General features: G+C 48.7%; 5 protein-coding genes across 5 annotated transcripts; 3 read left to right on the top strand and 2 right to left on the bottom strand.

Moving 5' to 3' along the window:
• Positions 1–798: 798 nt before the first annotated feature.
• DFJ58DRAFT_279581 (uncharacterized protein) lies at positions 799–2,452 on the bottom strand. Its single transcript, XM_041379631.1, has 7 exons — positions 2,219–2,452; positions 2,031–2,159; positions 1,934–1,975; positions 1,840–1,882; positions 1,593–1,786; positions 1,339–1,535; positions 799–1,289 (listed from the first exon to the last, which is right to left on the bottom strand). The coding sequence occupies exons 1-7, from the start codon at positions 2,244–2,246 to the stop codon at positions 1,089–1,091; spliced, it is 834 nt and encodes a 277-aa protein (XP_041245582.1). The 5' UTR covers positions 2,247–2,452; the 3' UTR covers positions 799–1,088.
• A 1,479-nt stretch (positions 2,453–3,931) lies between these two features.
• DFJ58DRAFT_874879 (uncharacterized protein) lies at positions 3,932–7,524 on the top strand (the record flags this gene model as incomplete). Its single annotated transcript, XM_041394406.1, has 4 exons — positions 3,932–3,982; positions 4,046–6,123; positions 6,172–6,320; positions 6,374–7,524. The coding sequence occupies 4 exons, from the start codon at positions 3,932–3,934 to the stop codon at positions 7,381–7,383; spliced, it is 3,288 nt and encodes a 1,095-aa protein (XP_041245581.1). The 3' UTR covers positions 7,384–7,524.
• Positions 7,525–8,141: 617 nt separating this feature from the next.
• Positions 8,142–9,367, top strand: DFJ58DRAFT_633473 (eukaryotic rRNA processing; the record flags this gene model as incomplete). Its single annotated transcript, XM_041381237.1, has 4 exons — positions 8,142–8,459; positions 8,516–8,646; positions 8,699–8,988; positions 9,039–9,367. Coding segments are annotated over 4 exons (1,068 nt in total), but the record flags the coding sequence as incomplete, so codon positions are not given.
• A 62-nt stretch (positions 9,368–9,429) lies between these two features.
• DFJ58DRAFT_726174 (uncharacterized protein) lies at positions 9,430–12,823 on the bottom strand (the record flags this gene model as incomplete). The annotated part of the gene is made up of 4 exons (XM_041385332.1): positions 9,430–9,686; positions 9,748–12,247; positions 12,310–12,744; positions 12,803–12,823. The coding sequence occupies 4 exons, from the start codon at positions 12,821–12,823 to the stop codon at positions 9,430–9,432; spliced, it is 3,213 nt and encodes a 1,070-aa protein (XP_041245579.1).
• Positions 12,824–13,841: 1,018 nt separating this feature from the next.
• On the top strand, positions 13,842–17,366 carry DFJ58DRAFT_779683 (uncharacterized protein). Its single transcript, XM_041389703.1, is given in 9 exon segments — positions 13,842–14,204; positions 14,231–14,515; positions 14,550–14,581; positions 14,636–15,035; positions 15,070–15,467; positions 15,499–15,786; positions 15,806–16,185; positions 16,380–16,957; positions 17,008–17,366. The coding sequence occupies 8 exon segments, from the start codon at positions 14,147–14,149 to the stop codon at positions 16,912–16,914; spliced, it is 2,376 nt and encodes a 791-aa protein (XP_041245578.1). The 5' UTR covers positions 13,842–14,146; the 3' UTR covers positions 16,915–16,957; positions 17,008–17,366.
• The last annotated feature ends 9,989 nt before the right edge of the window (positions 17,367–27,355 follow it).

Below are 27,355 nucleotides of genomic sequence, written 5' to 3'. Positions count from 1 at the left end.
TACGTGTCGCGAGCAAGGCAAGAAGTGGTGAAGAGCACTACGCTACGACAAAGTCCGAGGGTGACACATCGGAGGTTTGGACATTTTACCTCTTGCAAAATTTCAATCAAAAGCATATCTAGACCTGGTTAGAGCATTCTAGACCTAGCCTGGAACGCTCTGGAGCGCTCTAGATTGCATTTAGAATGTGATTTCACTAGTGGCAAAATGTAGTAAAACGTCGAAACCCCCGGTGTATGATGTGTGTGTGTGTGTGTGTGCGTGCTGTGCATGTACTCTGGGACCCCGGACCTGCAAGACCCTGGTTTCTGCGATCTCTATGCCTGCCTCACTCTTGACCCCTGCGCTACACCTGACGCTAACACACCTTTGTGCGACCATTTCACTGTGGTCCCTACTACAGTGGTTGTCTCTATATTCCCGTACATACTCCCAAGTAAAGCTGGTTCGTTCATTGCATTCAAATTTTCAAATTCCCTGATGCGGTTTTTAGCATCCAATTTTCTCAGCAAGAAGACATCGCATTGACATCATGACTTACCAGCCACAGCCAGAGGCAGGGCCATATATTGTCGTTTGCCCTGTATCTGTATTTCTAATTCATCATCAATATCTTGGTTATGCGCAGCCATCGGAAATTCTGCGTAACTTAAGTACACGCCAATATACTATGATCCACAACACGTTGCAATGGGCTCTGAATTACATATCATCAGTGACGAGCGGATGGTGTGAGTTTGTAGCTCAAGCCGGCACTCAGATCGCATTTGAATCTTCGACGCCGGTTCCTCCAGATGACCCAAAAGCAGGTGGTTTCGCGCTGCATACAATGAACAAGAAAAAGGTAAACCACACGATCAATTAAAATTCCAGTTATTCGACAAGCTCAAGACCGTACAGCACATAAAACACCCCTGTTGTGATGTAAGGTGAATACAGTGCTTGCGCATCATCTTTGGCAACTCCGCCAGGGGTCACTGCCGTCACACCAAGCTAATGTTGCTTTCCACCCCTCCGTGCTAGTGCGCTCCTCGGCACAAAGGACGTTTGCGTCTTTCATCTTCTGTTTGCCTAGTCTGTACCCATCGTCAATCAACTCGAGCTGTTCCCTCATGTACAGTGTGTGATGTCATGGGAATTGCGCTAGCGGGGGTTTGCACGGCGACGACGCTCGTGAAGACTAATGGAGATCCGAATGTTTCGTCTGGATCAAGTGCTTCCTTCCAGCGCACGCGGTATACCAAAGTGACGATCACCAGGAGGTTGCAGATGACGAGACTGAGAGCGGCCTAACCTCTGTCAGGTGTTGCAGAGGAAGGCAAGTAAGCGCACGCCTACCTTGACGTGCGCGATGATGAGCGTTGTTTCTGAGGCGGAATGGAAGAGCATTGTGGAGTGAGTGATTGTGATGATGGAGATAATAAACGATGCGCCGAATGTGGAGAAGATCAATATTTTGCTGTTGCGTGAGAGCCTTACATTTTTCCAGAACTGCAGCGGCGCAGCGATGAGGGAAACATCCGCGATGACGTCGGCTGCAGGAACCCAAAAACTTGAGGACCATAATAGGGATATAAATTAGAGGCACTGACTAATCATTTGCAAGAGCGCTACCGACTTGGTCGTGTGGCATACAAAGACGCACGTGATGTTCTTCTGTATCATTATCGCGACCCACATGCACACGAAGGATATTGCAATGAGATAGGTGGTCCATTTCTGGTAATTGTAACCTGAGGGGTTGGCGATTCGGATGATAGAGAAAATAATGCTCATGCGCGCAGCCCTGGACTAGTGAGTTAGAAATATAACCGAGTAACTCGGAGCTACGATGCGCACCACACAACGGAGCTGGAAGTCGCAGAGAAGGTCCAGATTGGGACTGACATAAAAGTAGTAAGGTAAATCTTGGAGCGCGAAGTCAAATACTCACAACTTGCCGAGGTTTGGATCCAGATGCATAGCATGCAAATAACTGGGGGATACAATGGTTGGTTACGGAATCATGCAGTATGCAAGGAAATTTCTACCGTCTGAGATCAGTGCAAATGCCGCCCATGCGTCTTCCCACCACAAGTGATGAATCCAGCATCGGTAAACAAGCCTAAAGATGGTACAGAGTATGGCAATCACATGAGCCACAGATACCGACCCCGGGACTTTCCAAAGGATGGTAAACAAAAATATACAACACACTGGCTACATAGCGTCCACTCACCTGGTTGTTGGGCAAAGTTGGTTGACATTATCAGATAACGAGGAAGGATGATCTTTTCATGCAGATGTTGAAGATTAGCTATATACGTGACCCAGGAAGACCCTTTGTGTGTGTCTCCTATATTATCCGACTATCAGGCGTAATGCTCACGTGAAAACGTGCAGGGTTATGCAGACTAGCCGACTGACAGAGTCCCACAAATATATGGTGTCTGTTGGGACGTCATGAGTAACTACATAATCACGAAGTACGTCCTCTCGCATGCAAAAAAAACGCACTCACAGATGGCCTTGAGGCATCAATGTATATATGATGGAAATGAATTCTGAGCCAGTGTGGATCGTTCCAGACGATGATGGGATCAACCAAGTTGAGGGCCCAGGATACTCGGGTCTCGGCAATACAGGCTGAACCTACGTGGCCACTGGCATGTAACCATGTTCAAACCTTGCTTGACGATGTGCTGGGATCCCCTACTGCCAGTGTGTGTGCAACTTGACAGGGTCGAGTGACAAGAGCTCCACTGAGTCGGACTAATAGAATTCTGTCGCTGCCAGCTGAATGACTCGGCACCTGTGTATCATCATTACCATTATCGTAACGGCGCTCGGCCGCGCCAGTCCCCGACACATTTGTGTAAACTTCGAATGTGCCGTGCGAATTTTGACCGTGAAATATCAAACTTGGGAAGTGCTGTTCACGTTAGCTATAGCCTACAATGAGGAGGCTTGACACTGACTCGGATGGACTTGAGCAGTTGTGGGTAGAGGAGGACAGTGCAGCATGTATGGCAGTGAGCAGGGGCAGCGGTAGGGGACATCACTGCCAGCATGCCGATGGATGGCATGGGAATTGAGGGAGGAGATATAACTCATGTCATTCTGCAGTGGTAGGTACTACAAGAAAGCTTCCTCTGCATGGGAGCTGAGCTAAACATCCTCCCAGGGGCAACCTATTATAGAATTACATAAGGGAGACCCTGCCGAGTTGGCCCATAACATGGAAACGAAACCGGGTCCGAAAGACCGTGGGAACCTCTTTGCTTCAACTTGATAGAAATTCAGAATCCCTACTTTTTTCAAAGATGAGAGAGCAACCAGGGCGTGATATATAGACCTGGTCTTCTCTGCATAGATCCGTCCGCAGGTATATCTCCACATCTCCAGATGGAACAAGAAGATATGTAGTAACCGGGAGGCTCAGGCTCGCCGCTCGTTGCAGGTCCCACACCGCCACTGACACTAGTGACTATAGCCTCCTTGTCCTGTTGGCTCTGCAAGAATGAGCTACCCGGGCCTAGTCGACAAACTCAGGATTGATGAGTGTTAGGTCATTTCTCGATGCGGCCATTACTACGGTGCGTTTGACAGGCCGGGGGAGGATTGGAAGGCATATTTCGTATCATTTCACATCAATTTCACCGCATTTGATAGATTTTACCCTAATGTGGGGAGTCCTGCCCACACAAGCAAACGTCGATAATGCTCAGCAGAAATTGGAAGCTTGATCATTATGGCATGCATCCTATGTTGTCATTAATTCATACCTGACAGACAAAAACTCCCATCCTCAGTTGAGATCATGATCCACTTACTCCGCAGACAACAGCAGTGAGGTGAATATCCACAATACGCACACTAGCCCTTGTACCATGATTTACCACTTACTAGTTACAGTCATTGGCTGAGCACAACGACTATTCGGTATTCACCTATGTCAAAGCCCCCTATATTCGGAGATCCTGCGTCGCAGGGAATCGATGAGGTACTAGGCTCCGACTATACCTTTTAATGCCATGTTGCCAACTGATACCCTCAGCTCTTGCAGCGAGCCCACAAGCTTTACACGAAGGCTCTGCAAGGAAACCCCTCAGATCTGGACATTGCCATCGCACACTATCGTGGAACGCTGGGCGTAATATCTAATCTGTCCTCCGATGGTTATAGTCAATTACTGGGCGATCTCGCAAATGCCCTGGTCGTACGCTTTCAGCAACAGGGCAGTCGTGCAGATCTTGCTTGTGCCATGGAATGTCACCTTGAAGGATTGGCTCTTCGCCCAGTTGGACATCCAATGCGGGTGGTCACCCTTGTGGACTTTGCCACAGCTCTTCTTCTTCGTTTCAAAGAAGACGGCACGCTCAGTGACATCCACCTTGCCATTGATAACTTTGCTGCTGCACTATCCCAATGTCCCTTCGACCACCCAGCCAGGTGTACCCTCATCATGAAATACGCCGGTGCTCTCCTTTCGCGTTTCGAGTATTGCGGAGACGCTGAGGATGCAGAGCGTGCAATTGACCAATATCAGACGGTCGTCGACTTATCATCCCCTCACGAAAGCCCGGCTCCCCTTAATAACCTCGCCAAAGCCCTCCAGTCCCGCTTTCAGCGGTTTCATGAGCTAAACGACCTCGAATCGTCCATTCAACATTCTAGCGCCGCGCTTCATCTTCTTCCAACATATCACCCTGACCGACCACAAACTCTCCGCACAATTGCGAGTGGCCTTTTCGAGCGTTTTCGTCAGAAAGGAGACGCAGTTGATCTTGAGACAGCCCGAAGGTACTATCAGGCTGTACTCGATCTGTGCTCTCAAGAACACCCCTATCATGCCCTTGCACTTAACAACCTCGCTGATGTTTTACTCGCACGTTTCAAACATCAGGGTGACTCATTTGACCTTGATCTCGCCATTAGCCACTATCGAACTGCTTGCATCCATTCGGAAGGACAGCCTGATCAGGGGTTGCATCTTGATCATCTAGGAAATGCACAGTTACTTCAATTTCGACAATGTGGAGACATGGTTGATTTGCACCGTGCAATTGAGAACCATAATCTAGCTCTCGAGCTACATCCTGTCGGTCACCACCGTCGACCAGCCACGATGGCAGCCCTGGCGAGTTGCCTTGATGCTCGTTTCGAGCAACAAGGAGAACTAGCAGATTTCAAAACAGCCCTCAATTGCTACAACCACGCATTAGCGTTATTTTCCCAAGACCACCCTCGACGGCCTGTCGTATTGAATAATATCGCTTCTGCCTTGGAGATGTACTTCAGGCAGTATAAAGATCTCAACGAACTCAACCGCTGCATCACATATTATCGGGAAGCTCTTGAGCTCTACCCCGCAACTCACGTTGACCGGCCAATTACCTTGACCGGCCTGGCTTGCGCGTTATTGAGCAGGTTTGAGCTCCTCGGCGATGAATTTGATCTTGACCAGGCCTCACTTCACTGCACCGTAGCACTGGATGCTCGCCCGCTGGGACATCCAGCAAGACCAATTTCTTTGCTGACTATGGCAAGAATTTTTCGGTCCCGGTTCTTGCCTTGGGACGACCCAAAGAAGCTTGATAGCGCCTTCGAGCACCTTCGTGCAGCAAAAGATGCTTGTAGATCAGGGCATTCGCTGCTTCTTGACATCCACGCAGAACTATCCGTAATATATTTTCTTCGTTATCTCGTATTTCAGCATTCCATGGATCTTAAGGAAGCTCTTGGCTATCATGAGCTGAGCATGGCTTTCGGTTCTGGAGGGATATGGGCCGCGTTCCGTGCATCGCTGTATTGGGTGCGGAGCGCCGAGATGTTTAGGCATGCGTCTGCTGTCGATGCATACCAAACGGCTTTGCGTCTTCTAGACCGTTGCGTTACGGTTGCGAAGGCTCCAGAGCTCCGACAGGAGTTAACAAAACGGCATGCCGAGCTGATGCTAGATGCATTCTCTGCGGCAATTCGCCACAAACAACCTGATCTAGCAGTTGAAATGCTAGAACAAGGACGCCTGCTGCTCTGGACCCAGGTGGCTCTCCATCGAAGCATTCTAGATGATCTCAGGAGCTGCGGCAAGCAGGGAGTTCGTCTTGCAAACAGTTTTGAGCAGCTCAACCACCAAATAGAGTGCGGGTGGGGGTGGCAGAGTAGTCGAGAAAGCTCACACCACCACAGAGATTTACAGAAGCAAAGGGATGCGGTGATCGCGCAAATCAGGCGCCTGAATGGCTTCAGCAATTTCCTCATACATCCTTCCTTTGCCGACATTCAGAGGGCAGCTATTGATGGACCAGTGATCGTGGTTAACGCTAGCCACTATTTGTGTAATGCCATCATCATATTTACCACTGGACAACCGGCTCTTATTCCCTTCCAGATATCACCCTGACAGATGTTGCTCGGTTAGCAGCTCTTTTTCACGACATCGTGCGATATTCTGGTGATCCCGACCCTGGTCGCGACAGGGAGAGACGATTAATTGGTTTGCTTACGGAGTTATGGGACCTGGTGGTCAGTCCTGTGGTTGACTGTCTTCTGCCACACACACCAAAGGGTTCGCGGATCTGGTGGTGCCCGACTGGCAAATTTACAGCCTTGCCATTGCATGCCGCAGGCCTATACCAGAGTATTGAGCTGAACCTCTCGCAGTTATACATATCTTCCTACACCCCGACTTTGTCGTCTCTCATCAAAAGCAGAAGGACTAAAAGTAGCACCACACCGCGCCGGCCATTATTCACTCCTTTCTTGACCAATTTTCTCAAAGGTCGAAAAAGCAAATCTTCGAGGCCTTCCACCCCAGTTCCTGCGTCATCTACATTCGCCGCTATTTGCAATAACGAGAGGACGGAGGACATCGACATGCTCCGCAAAGTGCTTCCTCCGACCTGCACCATGACTCGCATCACGGATGCCGACGCAACATACGAACATGTCATTTGCACCATTCGAGAACAGTCATGGATTCACTTTGCCTCCGGAGCGGAACCCAACTTCGACCTCCCATTCGAATCGCATTTTCCCTTGCACGACAAGCCAGTGTCCCTGTTGGAGATAGCACAGACCCTGGCGGAAGTGGAGCGGCCGCCGGAGTTCGCGTTTTTATCTGTGAACCGTGGATCTAGTGGGACGGAAGGACATGAGACCATGCACATTCCCCACGCACTTCATATGGCAGGGTTTCAAAGCGTGGTTGGCACTATGTGGGCTGTGGATGAAGAGGTCACGCGGCGGATAGCGTCGGCATTCTATCATTTTATTGTCGTGGAGTCAAGGGGCGCGATGGATTGTACCAACGCGGCAAAGGCTCTGAGCCAAGCCCTACAGATGGTCGAGGAAGGTATACCATTAGAGCAAAGGATTGCGTTCGTCCATGTCGGTGTTTAAATGTGCCTTGATAGAAACGATTGAATCGTGTACTCTGCTCGGTTGTAGTAGTAGATATGCTGTAATAGAATATTGTGTTAGAGAGTAATTAAGATTCTTCAAGTTGTATGGCTTCGTTGTGAAATTGGGCCCCTCGAAGTGATGAACCCGCACAAACCCATCGTCTCCTCCAGGAAGTAGAGATTGTACCAGCCGGATGGACAGCAAGCCTAGTTACATCCATCAAAAATCCCTAGAACGCGATCCGTTACTCTCAGGCTGTCAACCTCCTGCTCGAAGACATTAAATGTCAAAGGGTTGGCGGCCTTGCAGCGATGCAGCCCGAGTCGTGCCTGACCTACTAGAACCTGAGGAAATAGCTCGCCTATGAGCAAGACCCGAGACATACAAATTATCGGCTCACATCTGGAGAGTGGATCTGGTCGTCGTCGATTGTGCTGCCGGTCAATCATTTGGCAAGCTGTGGTTAGATCAACACTTAGGAAGTTCCTCATAATATATACCGCATTCGGATCAAAATTCAAGATTCGGTTCCTCGGACCTCAAATGGTAATTTGTCGTTTTTCTACATAGCGTCAACTTGCTGGAATAACTTGACCAGCACTTCTGCCATGTCAGCGGACGCCAGGGATGTCAAGAGAGGTGCAAGTATGAAGAAGCGGAAGTCCAAAACAGAAGTCTCTGCACCGAAACGAAACACAAAGCAACTAGCAAAAGTCAAGTCACCCCCAGCAGCAAAACTATCGCATACAGTCTCAGATGACGACCGGGCAGAAAGCGAAGGTATGGAAGAAGAAGGAAGTGGAAGTGATGGCGAGGAAAACGATGAGGAGGCAATGCAAAAGCTAATGGAACTTCTTGGAGAAGATGGTTTGGACGATTTGGACGAGGGTTCAGCCGGTGACAGTGAGGAGGAGGACGAGGAAGTTGAAGACGAAGAAAATCCCGAGGATGGGAGCGAAGCAGATTCAGATGGTTTAGAAGATGAAGAAGAGGTGGTGGCACTTGATGATCTCGAAGACGGTTATATTGATGAAGATGTGGTTCCAAAACAAAAAGTCGAAATCGACAACATCGTATGTGTTCGTCCATTGATCGAGCGACATACGAAGCTCATGACTTTCCATTACAGATTGCTCTTCGTCGCATAAGAGAGGCAATTCGGCTCGACCCATCATTACCATGGACAGATACCCTCGTTATATCGTATCCTCAAGTAATAGAGGTCGATGTGGATGACGACCTCAATCGCGAGCTTGCGTTGTCAGTATACTTTCTATTCCGCTTCGTTGATAAAAGCTCATTTTGCATCTAGCTATAAACAAGCGCTACACGCTGCTAATACTGCTCGCACGCTTGCTGCCTCTCATTCTCTGCCTTTTACGCGCCCCTCAGACTATTTTGCAGAAATGGTCAAGTCCGACGCGCACATGGAGCGTCTTCGTTCACGGTTACTCGATGAACGTGCCGGGATCAAGAAGTCGGAAGAGAAGAGAAGAGAGAGGGAGGGGAAGAAGTTTGGCAAGCAGGTGCAGATGGAGAAGCTCAAGGAAAGAGAGCGTAGTAAAAAGGACATGGAGGAGCGACTTAAAGGGCTTAAAAGAAGTATGTCTTTGATTCTTGCTGAGACAATCAACTCATCAATATCTTCGTAGAACGCAAAGGTGCCCTGGAAAATGCTGAAGCCGATGGCGCAGATGGCGATGCATTTGATATCGCGGTTGAAGATGCCATTGCTGACAGGCCTGCTAAGCATGCCAAAGGCCCTGGTGGAAAGAAAATGGCGCGTAATGCACGCGATCAAAAATTCGGCTTTGGTGGTCAAGGCCGGAGGTCAAAACAAAACACCAAAGTCTCCACAGACGATTTTGATTCTGCACCAGGAAAAAGGGGAGGACATGGACCGAAGGCAGGACGAGGGGGTGCAGGAGGTAGTAAGAGGCCAGGAAAAAGTAAACGTGTCGCCTCTAGGAGTCGTAAATAATACAGTGTATCTGTATCTAGCCTTTCAACTGGTATGTACGTTTTCCCTATGCATATTTCTAGTCATGCTCCAATGTGGATGAACACAATCCTCTGTTCCAATGGAACGACACTTTTATCCACTCTCTTTGCAGCTGTATTCAAAGCCAGTGCTGCATGCTCAGAATCTAATCCCTCCGGTGATTTTTCGAGGAGGGCTTCGTAAAACGCCGAGACCATATTGACCACGACAGCGTCATCCACAGCCCACATAGTTCCAACAACTCCCCTAAAGCCAGTAAACTGCATCGCAGCAGCAAGATGCACAACTTCGTCTGGGGCTGTACGATCCCCAGCGGCGGTGTGACACGCCGACAGGAATGCAAATTCTGAACACTGCACGGATTCGGATGGTGCGTGAACGATGTCCAAGAGCGTCAGGGGTCCGTCGCTCATGGCAAAGCATGACTTGAGAGGGCGAGTCACATCTTGCTTCCCATGGCAGGTAAGGTGAACCCAAGGGCATTGTATGAATAGCGCGGAGGGACTCTGAGCATGTTGCGCCTTCGCCAGTCATTCGTGTCATCGGAATGGCGGGCGCTAAGATGCTTTGAAGCGAATCGAGTTCTTCATCAACGGTCCCGAGCTTCGCAAAACCACCGGCGGGTGCTGCCTGTCCTATTGCCAAAACCCGTGGAGGGGTCTTATCGTTGAGAACGTGACGTGGTTTTTGGCACCGCAGGAGTGCAGAAAGGGTCGGTGTGTAGGATGAAACATAGCGATTGGGCAGACCTTCCTCTCCTCTCGAGAACGGGCCTGCTGCGTGGAGCGGGATGCTATTGAAACGACCAGTGGGACACCACCATATCCTCGAACCTTTGGGAAGGTGAAGAGAGGAATCTAGTTTTTTGACCACAGGAAGGACGACAGCGTCCCATATTTGACGTAGTAACTCAGTAAGCTGCCCTTCTGTGGAGCGTCCTCTGCCGCGATTGGTAGCAAAGTCCCTGAACTGGGAAGACAATCGAAGGATATCGGATGCGTTGATGTCAGTCAGGGAGATGTGGATTGGGTCGTGCTTGTGATGGATGATTACTGCATCACAAGAGTATCGGCTGGCATTGGTGATGATCACTGGCCCATTTTTTGCAGCTTCCTTAAGCTTAGAAAAGCTCGGTGTGAGAAGAAAGTCACCGAACCCGTCTACGAGCCTAATCTGATCTACCACACCGTCCCATTCCCGGAGGAGACATCGGTAGTGGTGTAACCCCTCTTCAGTCACAGCACCACACGCTGTGTCTTCGAGAAGGGGGCTCAGCCTTAGAAATTCAGAGGCTAGTTGGCAGCCACGTTCACCGACGCTCTGCAAGTCATCCAGAGGCGTCCGGAAACGGGCGAGGTATGTCCATAGAAGACCTCGTCCGTGCTCCAGCATCTCCACGGCGAGTGTGACCAGCCCACGTCTGAGAGCACACGATGCGGCGTCTACAGCCAACGAGGCTGCGTATTTACACACTATGCGATGCCGTGATTCTATGGACGGAGTCATTGCGACATGACGGTCGAACATGCTCAAAGCAATCTGGTAGGCATCCAGTGCTGATGAGTGCTTATGTGTCTCCGCTTCTTTAATCCATCGTAACGCAACGTCGAATTTGGGCAGCGAACCCCCGGATGTGTGAGTTGACGCCATTCTAAAGTACCGAAATGCTTCTTCCATGTGGTCTGTAGATTGCGGTGCCTTGGAGTAGGCATGAAGGTGGATACGGGAATACTCTTCCCAGATGTCGAGAAGGGACGGATGACCAGGAGTGCATGTACTGCTTGCCTCGTCAAGATGCTGAAATGCAGCTTGAAGCATGGCAGGATCACCTTCAAGTTTGTATTTGAGACCCTTTGCGTTCGCTAGCACCACGTGAGAGGATAATCTATATACATTGCCTTCTTCACGTAGTTTCAATGCAGAAGCACCTAGCTCCAATGCCCGGTCCAGGTCCTTGACGTCATTATGGTACACGAAACGTGTCGTAAGAGATGAGGCGAGATTGTGAAGCAACAACGGCCGACGATACCCTTCTGGGCTAAACTGGAGCGCTTCAGAGTAGTACTCGATGCATAGGTCGAGATGATGTGGGTTTTCCCATTCGTTAAACAGTTTGCAAGCGACGTTGGCAAGGTTGTTTAACAAATCAGCACGTTCTGGATGTGATGGAGGACGCAGGCGGAGGGCCTCGCTGTAGCGGTCTACAGCTGCGTCAAGGTCATTAGGATCCCCCTGAAACGCAAACCGGGACTGGAGGGCGTTCCCAAGCGAGCATAATGTGTCAGAGTGATGGGGATGAGACGGCGGCAAAACATGTAGTGCTTCATAGTGATTTTCGATGGCTGTTTCCAGGTCAACTATGTCTCCGGTGCGTTCAAAACGCTTGCGGAGGGTAGTCGCAAGGTTATCGAGCAATGTGGCTCGATCTAAATGGTTTCTGGGGCAAATTTTGAGCGCTTCATGGAAGTAACCCAAAGAGATTTCAAGGTCTGCTAGAGACGCTTGGAGTTCGTAACGGGTCATGATTGCACTCGCTAGATTACTGAGGGCATGGAGACGCCCTTTGTGCCCCGCCGGACATAGTTCAATAACAGAACCGTAGGACTTGATGGCTTGCTCCAAGTCATCAGTGCTCCCGAGCTTTTTGAAGCGAGAAATTAAGCCGTTCGCAAGGTTATTGAGCAGGACGGAACAGTTTTGATCTTCGGAGGGTATCTTATCAAGAGCTTCTGTAGAGTAGGCAATGGATGATGTGAGATCTGGAGCGTCACCTTCCTGTTGGTAGCGAAAGAAATGCGCGAGGGATAGATTCCCAAGCACAAAAGTGGGTGCGTTGGATGCATCGAAGTTGACTACAGACTCATATAGGTGGATAGCTTGGCTAAGGTCTTTGACGTTCCCCAGTGGGAAAAGCGAGTGACCAGTGCATCGGCGAGGGCAATAAGCCATGTTTCGTGTGTAGGATCGGTTTGATCGGAGATGCATGCGTATTGCTCAATTGCTCGATCAAGGTCTGATTGGTTCACTTGGAGTCCAAAGCGCTTCATGAGCATTTGAGCATGCTTGGCATGCATGATGGGGACATCGGGACTGTCCGGCGTTTGAAGGTCAATGGCCACACGGTGACATTTGATGGCAACGTCCAAGTCAGCGGTATCACCAACGAGATCGAAACGCCGAGACAGTGCAGTGCCCATCTTCAAAAGTTGGTCGCTTCTGCTGCATTGGGAATCAAGGACATCTTCAGCGAGGGCTGCGTTGTAATGACCAATCGCTAGCTGGAGGGTTTGCAGATCACCTTGATCTGCAAACAGGGCATACAGCTCGTCTCCAATGGCGGTATGATCTTGAACAGGCTGATGGACATTGTTATCGGTTTTCAGTCAGGCGGTTTACTAGATCACGTCCACTCACATCATCTTCGGTGTTCTCCATCTCAGAGATGGTCGTCAGTAAGGCTCCTGGCTACGAACGTCGTTGATTATTTAATGCCCAGCCGGATGGGCTCAGGGCACTTAAGTTTGACTTAGTAAGTAGTAGTTCTGAACTTCTGCAGGATCAGACAAAGTGCGCACATCCCTCTGCAGAATATGAGCCTGACAGCCCTGACTATCATGCACAGATGCATATGTGCGTCCACTTCATCGTGATGTGTCTGTGGCGATTCACAAAATGTGATCAGCTAATTGTGGCAACGATAGAGTTGGAATGTGCCGGCTGCCGCAGCGAAGTTAATTCGGACTTCGGTATCGAGACATAAGTATGTCCCTGAAATTCCCACGACTGTTTCCCTTGGACCATCTGCTTTGTCGTCACTGCCCAAGGCGTCGAGTTGCCTTATCACTAATTTCTACTCGCTGTTCTTCACAGCGAGTACGCTGTCAAGTTTCTTTTATTTTCTCTTTGTGGTTGATGATTAGCCTCTCAGGCTTTGATGAACGCCGCGCCCACTCATTTCTTCTTCGAGGCGTCCTTTGTCCGCCATCTTCCTGGGATCGTTACTACCCCAAGGAGCAGATCATTCCTGACATTCCTGAGCCTCCAGAAAGCCCAATTGCAGTGTCAAGTTCATCTTGTCTTCCTTCACCACCCGCAAACCAATTCAACGGGAAGCGGTTCAACAGGTGACAACAAGAGTGCAACCGCGGGCAGTCTACGCCAGCGACCTGCTCGTATGCCAGCAGCGTAAACATGACCCACCGTAACTAGACACACCCACCCACACCCTCAAAATCTTCCAGAAATATTGACGACGATGACGACGACGAAAATGATTATTCAAATGAAGAGATGACACCGCTCGCCTTGACCGCAGTCATGCAGTAAAGAGTCCCAAACGAGAACCTCGTGGCCTTGCAACGAGTTAAAAGCCTTGCTGAGCGCAACCGCATGGTACGTGCTCCTTTGGTTCCTTGACGCTCATTCTAATTGGAGCCTGCCCTTGGTAACTTGCCGTGTTGTATGTATTGTTTACAAATTGAATTGCAACAACTCTAACCTCACTTTTTCGTCCTCGCGACTTTCCACGTTTTATACTTGGAATTATGCTATCTGGGCTGCTACTTTTGATTCTTAACACAGGCTTTGAACAAACTTTCTTCCTTTTCCCATCTAAGCACTCCTTCTTCTGCAAATTCCCGTGCAAATTCCCGTGCAATCTCGATCCCCGCTTCCTCCCATCCATGCCATCCTCCCTCCTCATCTTCCTCTTCTGCAGCCTCCCGAATTTCCTCCATTCCCACTCGCCATTCTGCCCCTATGACAAGACAGTATGATAGAGCACTTTCTGGTTCTGAAACAGAACGCGAAAGTCAGCGTGCTCCAACTCCCCTCGTACACTAGTTTCGCATTCCAACTCTCGCTCGTATGGCTCTTCATCTCCAGAACGTTCATCAACGCCTCCTCCGCGCACTAGCACAAGAGAGCGCCGCACATCTGCTCCCGCTTCACCGGTTAGATCTCGACAATCTTCTCCTGCCCCCTCGCATACTCCTCGGAAACGAGTATCTATCGCCAGTGCACTATCTGTGCCCAGAGATGACGCATCTTACGACGTGACGAGCGCTGCGCTAGCTGCCGTGGCATCTTCACGACGGAGTCCAACAGGTACAGGTAGCGCTAACCGACGTTCGCGGCAACCCGCTCCCAAGGGAGTTTAGAGACGGTGATAGAGTCCGTACTTTGGATGGCAGGGTAACACAATTTATTGTTGTTTCCTTGACTCCCGCTGACAGGCAGACTTCACAGACTTCCCTTGAGCCTATGACACCACATCACAGCTCGCATCAGGATGGCAATGCCAACACCTCTAACAGGACCTCTTCATACGCAAATCCCAATCCTCAATACTCGCCGCGCGGCTCTCGTGTCAACCGTTCATCAACCGTTCGCGAGCTGACACGCCGTCACCAAACGCGTTGGCTATCGGACGATGTCTCTGGCCTTCCAGATTCTGGTCGCAAACAAACACAACGCGGTGGCAGCGCCGAAAGCACCCTGGGAGCTGGAGGACGGCTGGTTGGTGAAGGCCTACGTGCTGCTGGCATAGGTATGCGGAACGGGACCCAGGCCAACGATGACGTCTTTGCGCACAGCAATGACTCGCATGTGTCTTTACGTCGCGCACGGACGTCTGGCTCTAATACCCGTCGAACCGTCGAGTGGGGAGGACGACGATAGAGCGACTGATGACAGGAGGTCGGCAAGCGGCTCGAGTAGCGCGCGACTTGGTGAAGGTGCAGGTCCCTCCACAAGGTCACACCTATCGTCAGATCCGAGCAGAGCATCATCTTCACTTTTGGTTGAACGAGATTCGAGAGGGGGGCGCACAGCTTCCTCAAGGCCAGCGACCTCGATGGCAGAGTTCTATCATGGGGAGGATGGAAGTGCTGGACGGGGCACAGCATTTTTGCTCCGCTCTAGACGGCAATACTCGGGCATCGAGCGACAACCTTCGGGAGCATCGCCTGGTGTCCGTCCGCTTCCTCAACAAGCCCCAGCAGCACCAACACCACCAGACAGATCACGTAGTGGGACACTCACTCGACGTCATACTACAATGACACCCTCTTGGGAATGGGTCGGTTTCCAGTCTCCACAGTCACCAACAGACTGCGGAGCATACTAAACTCATGCTTGAGTCTTTGACGATGTTCGAGAACAATTTGTCCCGTCTGCCAAATCAGTCTGCGTCTGTGTCAGATCTGTTCCGCAGCGCAGAGACCATCGTTCTTGCTTCCGAGAAGTTGAATGCGTTGTTGAGAACGGGTACAAATCGAGCGCTGGAACAGCAGATTGACGCCGAAATGGATGATGAGAGATCGGGCGAGATACCCACGGGTGAAATTTGGAGGAGGGTGGGAGGGGAGTATCGCGAGAGCCTGCGTGTGAGCGACGAAGTCGTCCGAACGATCACAGGGGTTTTTGCTTGGAGTCGGCAAAATTGTGAAGGAGGCATCCGCTGGTGCTTTGAACGATCCCGGACCACAGCACTCGAGAAGCGGCCTTGGTGATGACGTTTCCCGCCGAACACCCGAAATAGATAGGAGCAGTAATAGAAGTCGACAGGATGGAAGGAGGAGTGCGGAGTCAAGACGGAGTTGGGAGCCTTCTGCCCCCACTGCTGACTTGTCTAGAAGGCTAACTGGCCACGGTGAAGGAGTTGCCGCACGTCCGCCTTCGTCAAGAGACCGTGATCCAGATCAGGATCAGCCCTCCTCATCACGCAATTCCCTTACTCTCCCTCCGCTGCCGCTGTCTGCCACGCGTAGGCTTTTCACAACAACCGCGAGAACAACGTGATCATCAAATGACGTCAAATGCACTCGCTTCTCATAATATCTCATCTGATATCATTGATCTTTCCCTGGAGTATGAGCCTTCACCAACACCTGCCGCTCGGGGTGTGCCTGCGGGCCAACAAAAACCACTTCCATCTCTTGCTATCCCCCCCTCCTCTTCCCACCTTACCTTCTGAATCGCTTATGGGTAGGTCGACGAGCAGTTTGCTGGACAAAAGCAACCATCGCAAACCATCTGCCACATCCACCGCTACTATCCGAGGGCTTCCCCTGCCGTTCGCCAATACGACAACCGCTGTAACTACTCATACGGTATCCAACTCCCCTGAAAACTCAACTTTCCCTCTATCCCGCGTCGACTCCAAAGACTCTGTTCGTTCATCTGTAACCTTCTCGCGTCCTTCTGAAGTATCACTATCTGCGCTACAACAACAGCACATACGAGACGAGGCACGAAGGAAGGCCATTACGTCCTCTTCTAACACTGAAGAAGACACAGACGTTCCTCCGGCGCCTTCGCCTGCTCAAGTCCGTTCTCCACTTTCCGGTTCAGAGACGGAGCGAGATACTCGCCGGCGGACGCTTGGTGTACGAGCAGCTCGTATGTCATTGGACAGCATTCGTGACGAAAGGGAAGGTGACAATGGGGGTCCTCAGTCACGCACCGTCACTATACCTTCGCAAAGGCGGGAGAGGCGACGGACTGTGACTGAGGTGTTTGCATAGCGATCGTAGGGTCGCTGTATGTGTTTCCCTGCCTCTTTCCAAAGTAAGTCCAATTGACAACTGTTGGTGACTACGCACTGATGACCGGGAAAGAATTCTGAGTTGTAATTTGCCTTTTTCTTTTCTTTTCCGCCATTTGTGCATTATATCCCCGGCATTCATATCGACTACATGGACTCTTTAGGCGAACATTGCCCGATTCCTCCTCTCATTAACTTCATTCTTGGTCCCATATCTTTGCCCTGGCCGGCTTTCCGATTGATTTTTTTATCTGCTATCTCCTCTTCTCGCTGTTTGTTTATCTTGTCTTGTTATACAATGTGTCTTACAACCGCACGTAAGTTTTTTATGCCCTTGGCTACGAGTATACCATGCACGAATATGATAGGTCCTCCGTCGAAACACTACTGGTATTATCGTAGAGCTCCCTAATTTTATCCTGATTGGCAAAATGCATGTTGTGAATTGGCAGTTATTTCAAATGCTACACTTATGCTATCGTGAATAGCACGCTGTGGTGCTGTTCTATTGACATAGAGACGCCTGGAGTAGATTCGGAATGGTGTGTTTTACATATGTTGCAGTTTCTATTTTGATAGGTTGGTGGGATCTGGGTGAAAAATCACTCATTTGGGGTACACTTGCACAATATTTCATCTTGGGCAAGGCTCCACAGCGTTGATTTTAAAATTTTAATTTGGTAGGCCTATTGAGCATATTCTAATACTTGTTCTCCAGCTGTTCCTAGTAATGCCGTAGCTCGGTCCCGGCCCGTTCGGGCTCGGCTTTGCCCCGTTTACTGGTATTTGGCTGTCCCTGTGCAAACTGAGCCACTGCTGCGAATTTGATGCAGTTTGCTAATCACACGAACTAAGTTGAAACCAGCTAAAACCCAAGAGGTTAAGGACCACGGCTTGAGCCAGCTCCAACCAGCTCAAGCTGGGTTGCAAACGTGGCTGCTGGAAGTTCTCACTTTCTCTCGTTTCCATTCATTGATTCACTGTTGTATTTTTGCTACTCTTATATCATGAATAAGGTCCCCATTCGAGTTGATGGCAGATTTAGGCTGGGCGATGTTTTGGGATCGGGATCATACGGTATGTTGTTCACATGCCTATTAAATTTTTATTCAAAGTCAACATATGGGCCCCACTATCTAGCTGTCGTGTGCCATGCACGAAACATCATCACGGATGATGTAGTCGCTATTAAACTTGAACCAATCATCGACGGGTCATCTTCCGTGCAGCGTGAATACGATATTTTGAAACAACTTGAAGGTGGAGTTGGAATTCCCCGCGCCCTATGGTTCGGTAGAGAGTCAACATATCACGCTTTGGTCCTTGACCTCCTTGGGCCATCGCTGCATGATCTCTTCCTGCACAATCGAAAATTTGCCCTTCAGACTGTGGTAAACTTAGCGGACCAGCTGGTCAGTCAGTTTGTAGTAGGGTTGTCGCAGATAGGCTAACCCATTCACAGCTCTCATGTCTCGAGTACATCCACTCACACAACTATGTCCATGGTGATATCAAACCACAGAATATCACTGTGGGTCTCCATGATTTGAGGCACACCGTCTTTATCATCGATTTCGGTATCGCGAAGGAATACTGCGACACCTCAACCAGACTCCATGTACCATTTCGCCAGAATTGATGTCTCACTGGCACTCCCGCATTCGCTTCCATCAACAATCACTTAGGAGTCGAGCCAGGTCGTCATGATGATCTCGAGTCACTCACGTATATGTTGATATATTTAGAGAGGATATTATCTCTTTGAGCAGAGGAGATGGCTTTCATGGTGATTATGACTATGATACATGAGATATTCTGGTTTATATAGTTAGATATAGTCATAAAATAACATAATGACACCACTTTATAATTTATATAATAGTGGCATGATTTTTATGGTGTCATAAATAATGATTTATATAGTTTTAATATACACTCAAAAAACTGTCCACATGAGTCATCATTTTATAAGCCTTATATCTCCACCATATCTCCGCCGATTCCCACGGTGTAGGGCTCAAATAAAAGCCCTGAAGCCATACTACAATGTGGTATAAGTATGTCCTTGAGGAATTTGTTCATTCTCACATAATATCATAGATAGTGAAAAATGTTAAAACATGCGGACAGTTTTTTGAGCCACTGTATGTCGTGGAATTCCTGTTGAATTCGCGACTATGCTTATCTATGCACGCTCTCTCGCATTCTCAGAGGATCCAGACTATGATCATCTCCGTTCATTGCTCCATGGTATCCGTACCACACTTCCTGTACCAACAACATACTCGCTGGATTTCAGCCAGTCCAACAATTCCTTCACATGTCCCCCTGTCACAAGTTCCAAATACACATCATTATTCTTTCTTGAATACTCGTAAGACACCCAATAAGCGCCCATCACAAGCGCCCAAACCAGCGTCTGTACCTATAACCTTCACAAACCCTAACCCGAATTCCTCTATTCCATTAGCGCCCACTACTCAAATATCTCCGATGATCGATGATGAAGATGTATTCTATGATTGCGATTAGATAAGATAAGATTAGATAGTATCACGTGACTCATTTCCAGAACATTCTATTATGTAAACATTGTACGATTCCTTTCTATTTAATGATTGGCTAGCTAGTTCATACTCAGATTCATTCTCCGTTTCAATATATGTATATAGGTAGCTCGTTGTAGTCAGTAGTTCTTCAGTTCAAACCTCTTGTGTATTAGCTCATTGCTAGCAATCCAAGACGTACCTGCTATTCTCCATTTCTCTTGTTGTGATATCCTTGTTTGAGTCCTAGTCTCTGCCCCTGCATTAATTCGTCATAAGGGTTGTGACACCCCCCTCTATTATCCGATGAATGTTTGGTGGCCGCGGCGGTGACCCCATGTCTGCCAAAGGCCAAACCTCCTTTCAGATCAACTCATATGTGAGTATCTGTTCATGTTCCGACTTGTGAAATGAAGCTCATGTTGTCTGCAAGCTTACGCCCACGTAATGGCCCCTCGTTCTGTGAAAAAAGTCCAATATCACGCCGGAAAAAGGGACTGGTCGCTAGATCGTGACAGCATTGACGATATACATAATTCTTATCTTTACATCAATGTGTATACCGTACCAATTGTAGGGTCGAAGCAGTGTGCATACTACATTACTAAATAGCCAATCAGAATCATTCTCCCTTTTGAATTTCCTGAGTCTCACAGTATGAGCTTCGTGCTATCTTTTTCCCCATCAACATGCTGTGCAGGCCCTCAAGCTGCATAACCTTCATGAACCCGGAGATTGACACTTCCATGGTGCTCCTGCAGGGACATTGACCAACATACCGCTCCCTTTTCACCAGGTGACTTTATCGCATCGCGATATAGAGTCAGAATTCAATTGATCAGGCGATCGATGAAGGTATTTCATTTCACTCGATTGATTGCGCACTGTGCAGTGTTTTGAAGCCCCCATGGCTCGGAGAGTATACTAATGTCATTTGTTAATAGAGATCGGGCCATCTGGCTCCATGCACATACCATACAACTGTGCCATGTTTGGGACCTTTCGTCATCACATCGCTGCCCTCTCGCTGCCATTTGGAAGTGTTGTGCTGAAGTCTGTGTTTAATTCATGTATTTAGCCGTGGGTGGGTGTTAATCAATATCCATCTGATTGAAATTTAGGAGCCTCTGGAGCCAAGTCACTTCAGGTACGTACTTCTATCAAGTGAGAATTTTCTTTTAACTCAATGCTCACCCTTTTGCGCGATAGCGTGATGTGAGCTTGCCATCCAATCCCGGTTGTCCACCCCCAGTTTATGGAGATCACGATTTGGTACAGCCTGATGTGGCGGGTGATGATCTCACTTTCTAAAGATGGTCGGTCTTGACCTTATCCACCTCTTCTCATTCATTGATCACAGATAGATGGCAACACTGGCCCTTGTTCTGCCCCTAATTCGGGTGCTGCAATTTATCATACAACATGTGCCCAGCGTGCCGCATGCGGGAAATTTTGCTGATGCCCTGCACTCTGGACCCAGCACTCACTTTATATAGACAGCAAATTGTATGGTTAGATTCCCATCCTCAACATGCCTCCTCGCCGACGTGGGCAGAGCAGGCCCTGAGTTGTTGTGGCGCCCACGGCTGCTGAACCCCTTCCTACTGTCGACCCCATCCCAATTATTGCTGCCCCCGCTTTCCACATCACTCCTGCTATCCCTGCTATCACCCCGACTATCCCCGCTCCCATCCCTGCTATTCCCGCTATTGCTCCCGCCATCGCCCGCGTTCCCACTACCATGTTAGCATCAGCAAATGCTACCACCCTTCATATCACCCGTCGACCCCCCCACCCAACATTCCAACTCACGCTGGTCCAAGTCGCACAACAGATGAGGGAGAATGTTTCAACCTCGATGTTTCTGGTGATGAGGATGAAGATGGAGCAGCACCTAGCCCGCTTCAAGCAACCACAGATACCGCCCAAACTGACCCATATGCTACAGGTGGTCGAGGAAAGTGGACCAAATCTGCACAAGATTCGGTTCACTTTTTCAGGGATGACACCAGCAATAAGTGCCAAGTCTGCAAACTTTGTGAGTAAGTATTGGGTCTACAAGTCCTTGATTTTTCTTACCGATTTCACCAGAGAACTTCGTGAAGGAGACCTGGAATATATTATCACCACATACAGCACGAGCACTGGAACTTCAACCCGTTGCAAACACCTTTTTCAAGTTCACACCCAGTGTTACATCAAAGCGTTAGAACACAACCAGTGGCCCATATACATACCAGCCTTGAAAGAAGCTATTGAAGGTGGCTGGACGTTGGGAGGTATCGTTCAAGCACTGAAGGATCCAATGAAAATGATCAGCTCACTTGGTCCCCCCCCCCAATCATGGAGTTAGCGGCTCACTCCCAGGAACTTCGGGACTTCAGGACAAGGTATTACCTGTTTTCTCACTGAATGAACTGCATTGCCAGCTTGTAAAATTCATAGTCGCCGATGACCAGGTGTGTCGTTTGCTCTCTACATATTTTTGTTCTTAATTATCTTCAGGCGATTAATGTCGTCGAGGGCCCTGAATTTTGACGATTGCTCTGTATTCTGTGGCCCGAGCTTCAAGACACAGATATTTTCCATCGGACTAAAATTTGCAAATTGATACTTGAAGCATTCGACGAATATTTTGGAGCTCTGAAGTGCGACCTTGCGGTAAGCACACAATTGTCGAGACTCACAGAATCTTACATCTTTCAGAGAGCACTCGGCAAGATCTCATTTACGTCTGACCTCTGGTCGAATACTAATCTCCTTCCATACATGGCTGTAATGGCCCACTGGATTGCCAGAGAGAAACATTTGTTAGTGCTTGTCCTGAAGGCAGCACTAATGTCATATCCCGTATTCCGGACCTTCGTCCGATGATGTTCCCACGCCTTCCGGATGCACATCCGGACCTCCATACCCTTATCCATGACTCCATACCCTTATCCATGCCTTCAGTCCTCCAGTCCACTATCGGTTTGGATCCGTACACCTTCGTACATCCATATATCAATACCTTCGGACCTCTGCAGCTAAGCCTGCTTCATCCACCCTTGGTCCTATCGGATCCGAGCTCATTCCATCTCAGACTCTACCTTCCCTAGACTACCGGTCTATATCCATGATCCATATCCTAGTCTCGTATTCACCTAGATCTCCGGATCTGCTCATCCAATATCCAGACACTTCATCCGATATCTCTAGACCTCCGGATCCGATCTATACTCATATCCGAAGCCCAAACCTTAAATCAGCGTCTATCTCCTTATGGTAATCCCCTTGACTCCGGACTTCGGTTATCTCAGTTTCCGTCTTGCTTATTGATCCTTGTACTCTGTTCATATCCGAGTTCATTTACTTATGTTCCATTCATACTTACTAATATGTTTCCACATGCTTGTACATAGCATTTGTGTTCGGCTTACCGATCCTCTCGGATCCCTTCCAGTATATAAAGATCTGTACAACTCCTGTAAAGTTTCCTTAGTTCAAATATCAACATAGACTTGCTCTCTCACATCTTAGACTTTGCTCTTCCACATTAGACTTCACTCATTCTTGTCTCGGACTTTGGTCCATCTGAGTTCTGCATTTCCATCAAAGGCCTAGGGATGGATTCCCTAGGCCAGAAATCCGGACCTTCGGATTTGTCCCCTATGTCTCTGTTCTGAAGTCTAGGGATTGATTCCCTAGACCGGAGTTTTGCCTTTCCGGCACTTCCTGTCTTTCCGGGACTTCTGTCTAAACCCCGTCTATCCGACTCTACCATAGTGTAGTCTACCTCTGTTTGTTTCTACTCCGGACCTTGTCCATAGTAACCTTTCCCCTCCTGTCCTAATCCTGTCCACTCCTCCGGTCCTCGTAAACCTTCGGACCTTCGGATGTCGTAACCTTCGGACCTTCGGATGTCGTAGCCTTCGGACGACGCAACCTTCGGATGTCTTAACGTCTTAACCTTCGGACACCTTAACCTTCGGACCTCCAGACGTCCTGTCCTTCGGACCACTCCTCCTATCCTATCCTGCTTTGGACTCTGTCCCTTGCAGCCTATCCTCTATGTGTTTCTATCTAGGGAACTTACCTTGGGAAGTCTTACCTTTGGATCTAATACAGTGGATGAAACTCCTCTGGAGTTTCCTATACTCCTCCGGAAGTTTCTTGCACTCATCCGGAAGTCCTCTAGCACTCTACTAGAGTAGCCAGCTTCCGGAAGTCCTTCGGATTTCGTTGGATTCCATCTGGACTTCAATCTGAAATTAAGGGCACATACTTGGGTAAGGGGCACAGCGCACGAGCTGAGGCCAAGCCCTTCAGATCCGTTAACCCTTGAGCTACGGTCTTAACAGCTAATTGCCTTCCATCACATCCCTGGCAGTCATACTGGAGTATTGCTAGCAGGCGAGATGGTCAAGCTTCTTGATCATGCTGAGGTAACAGAGAAGGTAAGTGCTTCCTTTTACCATGTGGCATACTCTGATTTCGCCTAGACGGGGCACTTTACTTCAGACAATGCCGGCAATAATGGCACTTGCATGAAGGAGCTGTCATCCTTGCTGAGCGAACGTGATGTAATTTTTCATCCAACCGCTCACCAAATTCCATGTTTCCCACACATAATTAACATATGCGTGCAGCATATCCTCCATGACTACCACACGGCTGACTATACACACATGGGCGACAGTTGGGTTGTAGATGGCACAATCATCCAGAAGGTGGACTATGTCGCAGCCTTACAAACCATGGCTCTCGAACGCGCCAGAGATGCTATCCGCATGATCCGCAGGTCCAATAAACAACGTGAAGGTTTCAAGGACATGATCGTTAGGGGGAATGAGAAAAATTGGTACAAGGATGACGAAGGCAATCCCAGGCCGCTCCCAGTTGTCGAACTTCTGCTGGATGAAGCCATGCGATGGGATTCAGCCTACATTATGCTGAACCGTTGTGACAATCATACCAGCGCTAGGCGCGTATGAGTGTCATAGGCACAATTTGCCTTACCTTGAGGAAAAGAGTAAAGCGCTAGTCACCAGCGCTATTCAGCTCCCAAGCTATCCGCTTTGGAACCGCTTTTCTCCCATAGCGCACTGTCCGGCCCGACGCCTAGGTATTCCGTCCTCCCATGTCCTGCCTATGTCCACCTACCTCCACTGGTGCGTTATTTTTCATTAAACGTCGCTACTCATCAGTTGCAGGTCTTATTACATGCATCCTCATGTCCCGCTGCACTGCATGTCTTATTACCTGTCGCTACATCGTGCCTCCATCAGTGTCGCTACTATTCTCACCTACACATTCCTGAACTTTTATGCAGTATGATAAAATGACCCGTCACACATACAGTACAGTACTTCCCTTCCCCGGACCTTTGCTGGTATCAAAGTCACTTTAGTCGCTATATCCTAGTTTTTGGTGCAATCGATTCCGCTCTTGCCAATCTCTCTGATCGCGTGTCGCTTGACTTGTTTCGAGTGCGCGTCGCTAAAGTTCCTTTATAAGTTTGATCTTCGCAAACATCGGGATCGCTGTCGGTAGTCAAGCTATAATCTAGTCGCTATCAGGCATTCCACTTGTGCTATCATACCTTATCCCTTGCTTTCCCTTCTTTTGATTTCTTCTCGCTGTCGCTAGTCGGACGTCGCATAGCACTATCGCATAGGACAACTCGCATAGTGCTACTTACTTATACGCACGTTTCTCTGTCGGAACTCACTTGTCGCTAGTCACTGATCGCTACAGCGCTACTCATTGGTTTTTGGTCTTAGGTCGCTATAGGTTATCAGCCCTTCGCATCATCACTACCCTTGCGTATTTGAAGGGAGTTGCTTCAATAGCAGTCCTCTTGGGTCGAATATTACACTCGCGCCTATTTGGATAAGTAGCGCTAGTTTCTAACCAGCCTAGTCGCTATTACTCTTTCACACCGTTTACGGACCCTCCGCAAGGTAAAGCTCCCCTAATTAAACATCTTGTCATGGTCTTATAGTCGCCCAGCCCCTCAATAGGTACCTCCAACAGTCCCTTCCGGCGAAGAAGTTGACCCCAATGCAGTGGCATTTCCTGGAGGACCTCAAGGTCATTTTAGAGGTCAGTATTGGTGTATTCAAGAATCGTGATCCACTTACTATTTTATATTAGGTGCCGCACGCTGTCTTCTTAGATAGATGATCTATAGATAAACACCTATAAAACCAAATATCTCCACGGTCAGCAATTCAGACAAATACCAATGACTGATAACATGGTCGTTCATGGGTGGCTGATTAGCAATACCTAAGCCACTGTCAGTAGAAGGTGCCTTGTGAGGTCAGTAATGTGAGTGATCAATCCAACAATGCCTGGACAACAGGAAACAACAAAAGAAACAAGTATACCTTCTTGTACCAAAAAGATGCCCAATGGCAATCTTACTACAAAGATTCGTGTGAAGCTACAATGGTCACTCCCACAATGCAAACAGGTAGGATCACTGGTCAGGACTAGTCAATGCTCAAAGAACTTTCAGTACTATTGAACCTGCTGTCAAGGAACTCGCTTTGACTATTAAACAGAAAACAGGAACGGATGTCCTTGGTGTTCGGCACCAAGTCCCCTTTCAATAACTAAAGCCGTATGGCAATGAAACCCTAGCTCAGTACCACTACTCAGATGTGTGTGGTCGAGCACACAATTATCAACTTCAAAGCTCCCCCCCGCTAAGCTATGCAAAGTCTTAGGTGGACTAAGGAGACAACACAAAAGTTGCAGGAAAATAAAAGAAGAATGTGGAAAAACAAACAAATGGAGGCAGTACCAGGCTTGGTGGTTGTGGAGGATGATGAGCTTGTTGGATGTTGTTGTTCACTTCCTTACCTTTCTCGTATGTTCTTGCTACTCATCTTGATCCACCATCGACACCATAACTTCTTGACCTCGCACCATATGATACTTCCGTCTTCTTGACTTCGCACCATATGATACTTCCGCACGACGATCCCCCGGACCTTCTTAGCTAAGCACTTATGGCACGTATTTAGGTCCTCTCGCACCGTCCGAATACCTCAGTATTGTCTTGACGCATTACTGAGGTATGCTATCCATCACATTGTATTTACTTGTTACTGACGTACCCTACTAGCTAGTCTGTCGCTAGGTACTTCTCAATGTTAGTATTGTCTTGACGCATTACTGAGCTAGTCTGTCGCTAGCGTATAGGTTATGAGCCCTGTGCTCTAGAGGCACAGAAATCATACGCGACGCGAAAGACTCACGTTTATCTAACGGCTAAATGCAACAAACAACTCTCATCTGTCGCAAAGCGCAGTCATGGGGAAATTTGACCATATTCCAGAACTGACCAGCTCAGACAATTATCCGAGTTGGAGGCACGCAGTAGAACTAGCGCTTGCCGGAGAGGGTTTGTGGAATCACTGTAGCAACAGAACGAACCCTAGCGAACATCGCCGAGTTTGCCAGTGTCATGCCCACTCCCGCCACTGCAGGCCAACCGACAGCCTCTGAGCTTGTCCTTATAAAGGAATGGATTAAGGAGGACGCGCAGATGAAGGCAGTTATTGGAAGAAGACTCTCACCAGTTGTTCAAAACATGCTCGGCGAGAAGGTCACAGCTCGAGAGCAGTGGGACACACTCTCCAAATGTTTCGCCCATCTCGACGTCACCTCCCAATTTGAACTACGCACCCTACTATTTTGTGAGAAACTGAAGGACGCAGATGATGCTTCTCGTTACCTAGGAGTATTCAAAAACGGCCGTCGTCGCTTTGCAGAAATGGGAGTCACCTTCACAGATGATGATAGCATCTGGATGCTCCTCAATGGTCTACCTGATACCCCTCAGTGGGTCGTATTTCGAAGCCTGACAATGGCTCACTACAAACA

Source organism: Suillus subalutaceus, assembly GCF_016647625.1.
Source record: "Suillus subalutaceus strain FC151 chromosome Unknown DFJ58scaffold_33, whole genome shotgun sequence".
Lineage (NCBI taxonomy): Eukaryota > Fungi > Basidiomycota > Agaricomycetes > Boletales > Suillaceae > Suillus > Suillus subalutaceus.
The sequence above is the reverse complement of the archived record's forward strand: the minus strand, read 5'-3'. Positions and strand labels throughout refer to the sequence as shown.

Coding starts and splice junctions, on each gene's coding strand:
- DFJ58DRAFT_279581 (XM_041379631.1), bottom strand. CDS start 2,246: ATGTCAACCAACTTTGCCCAACAACCAG. Junction 1,883..1,933: donor GATCCAAACCTCGGCAAGTT/GTGAGTATTTGA, acceptor CTTTTATGTCAG/TCCCAATCTGGACCTTCTCT. Junction 1,290..1,338: donor TCATCATCGCGCACGTCAAG/GTAGGCGTGCGC, acceptor GACAGAGGTTAG/GCCGCTCTCAGTCTCGTCAT.
- DFJ58DRAFT_779683 (XM_041389703.1), top strand. CDS start 14,147: ATGACAAGACAGTATGATAGAGCACTTTCTGGTTCTGAAACAGAACGC. Junction 14,516..14,549: donor TACAGGTAGCGCTAACCGAC/GTTCGCGGCAAC, acceptor GGGAGTTTAGAG/ACGGTGATAGAGTCCGTACT. Junction 14,582..14,635: donor TCCGTACTTTGGATGGCAGG/GTAACACAATTT, acceptor CAGACTTCACAG/ACTTCCCTTGAGCCTATGAC.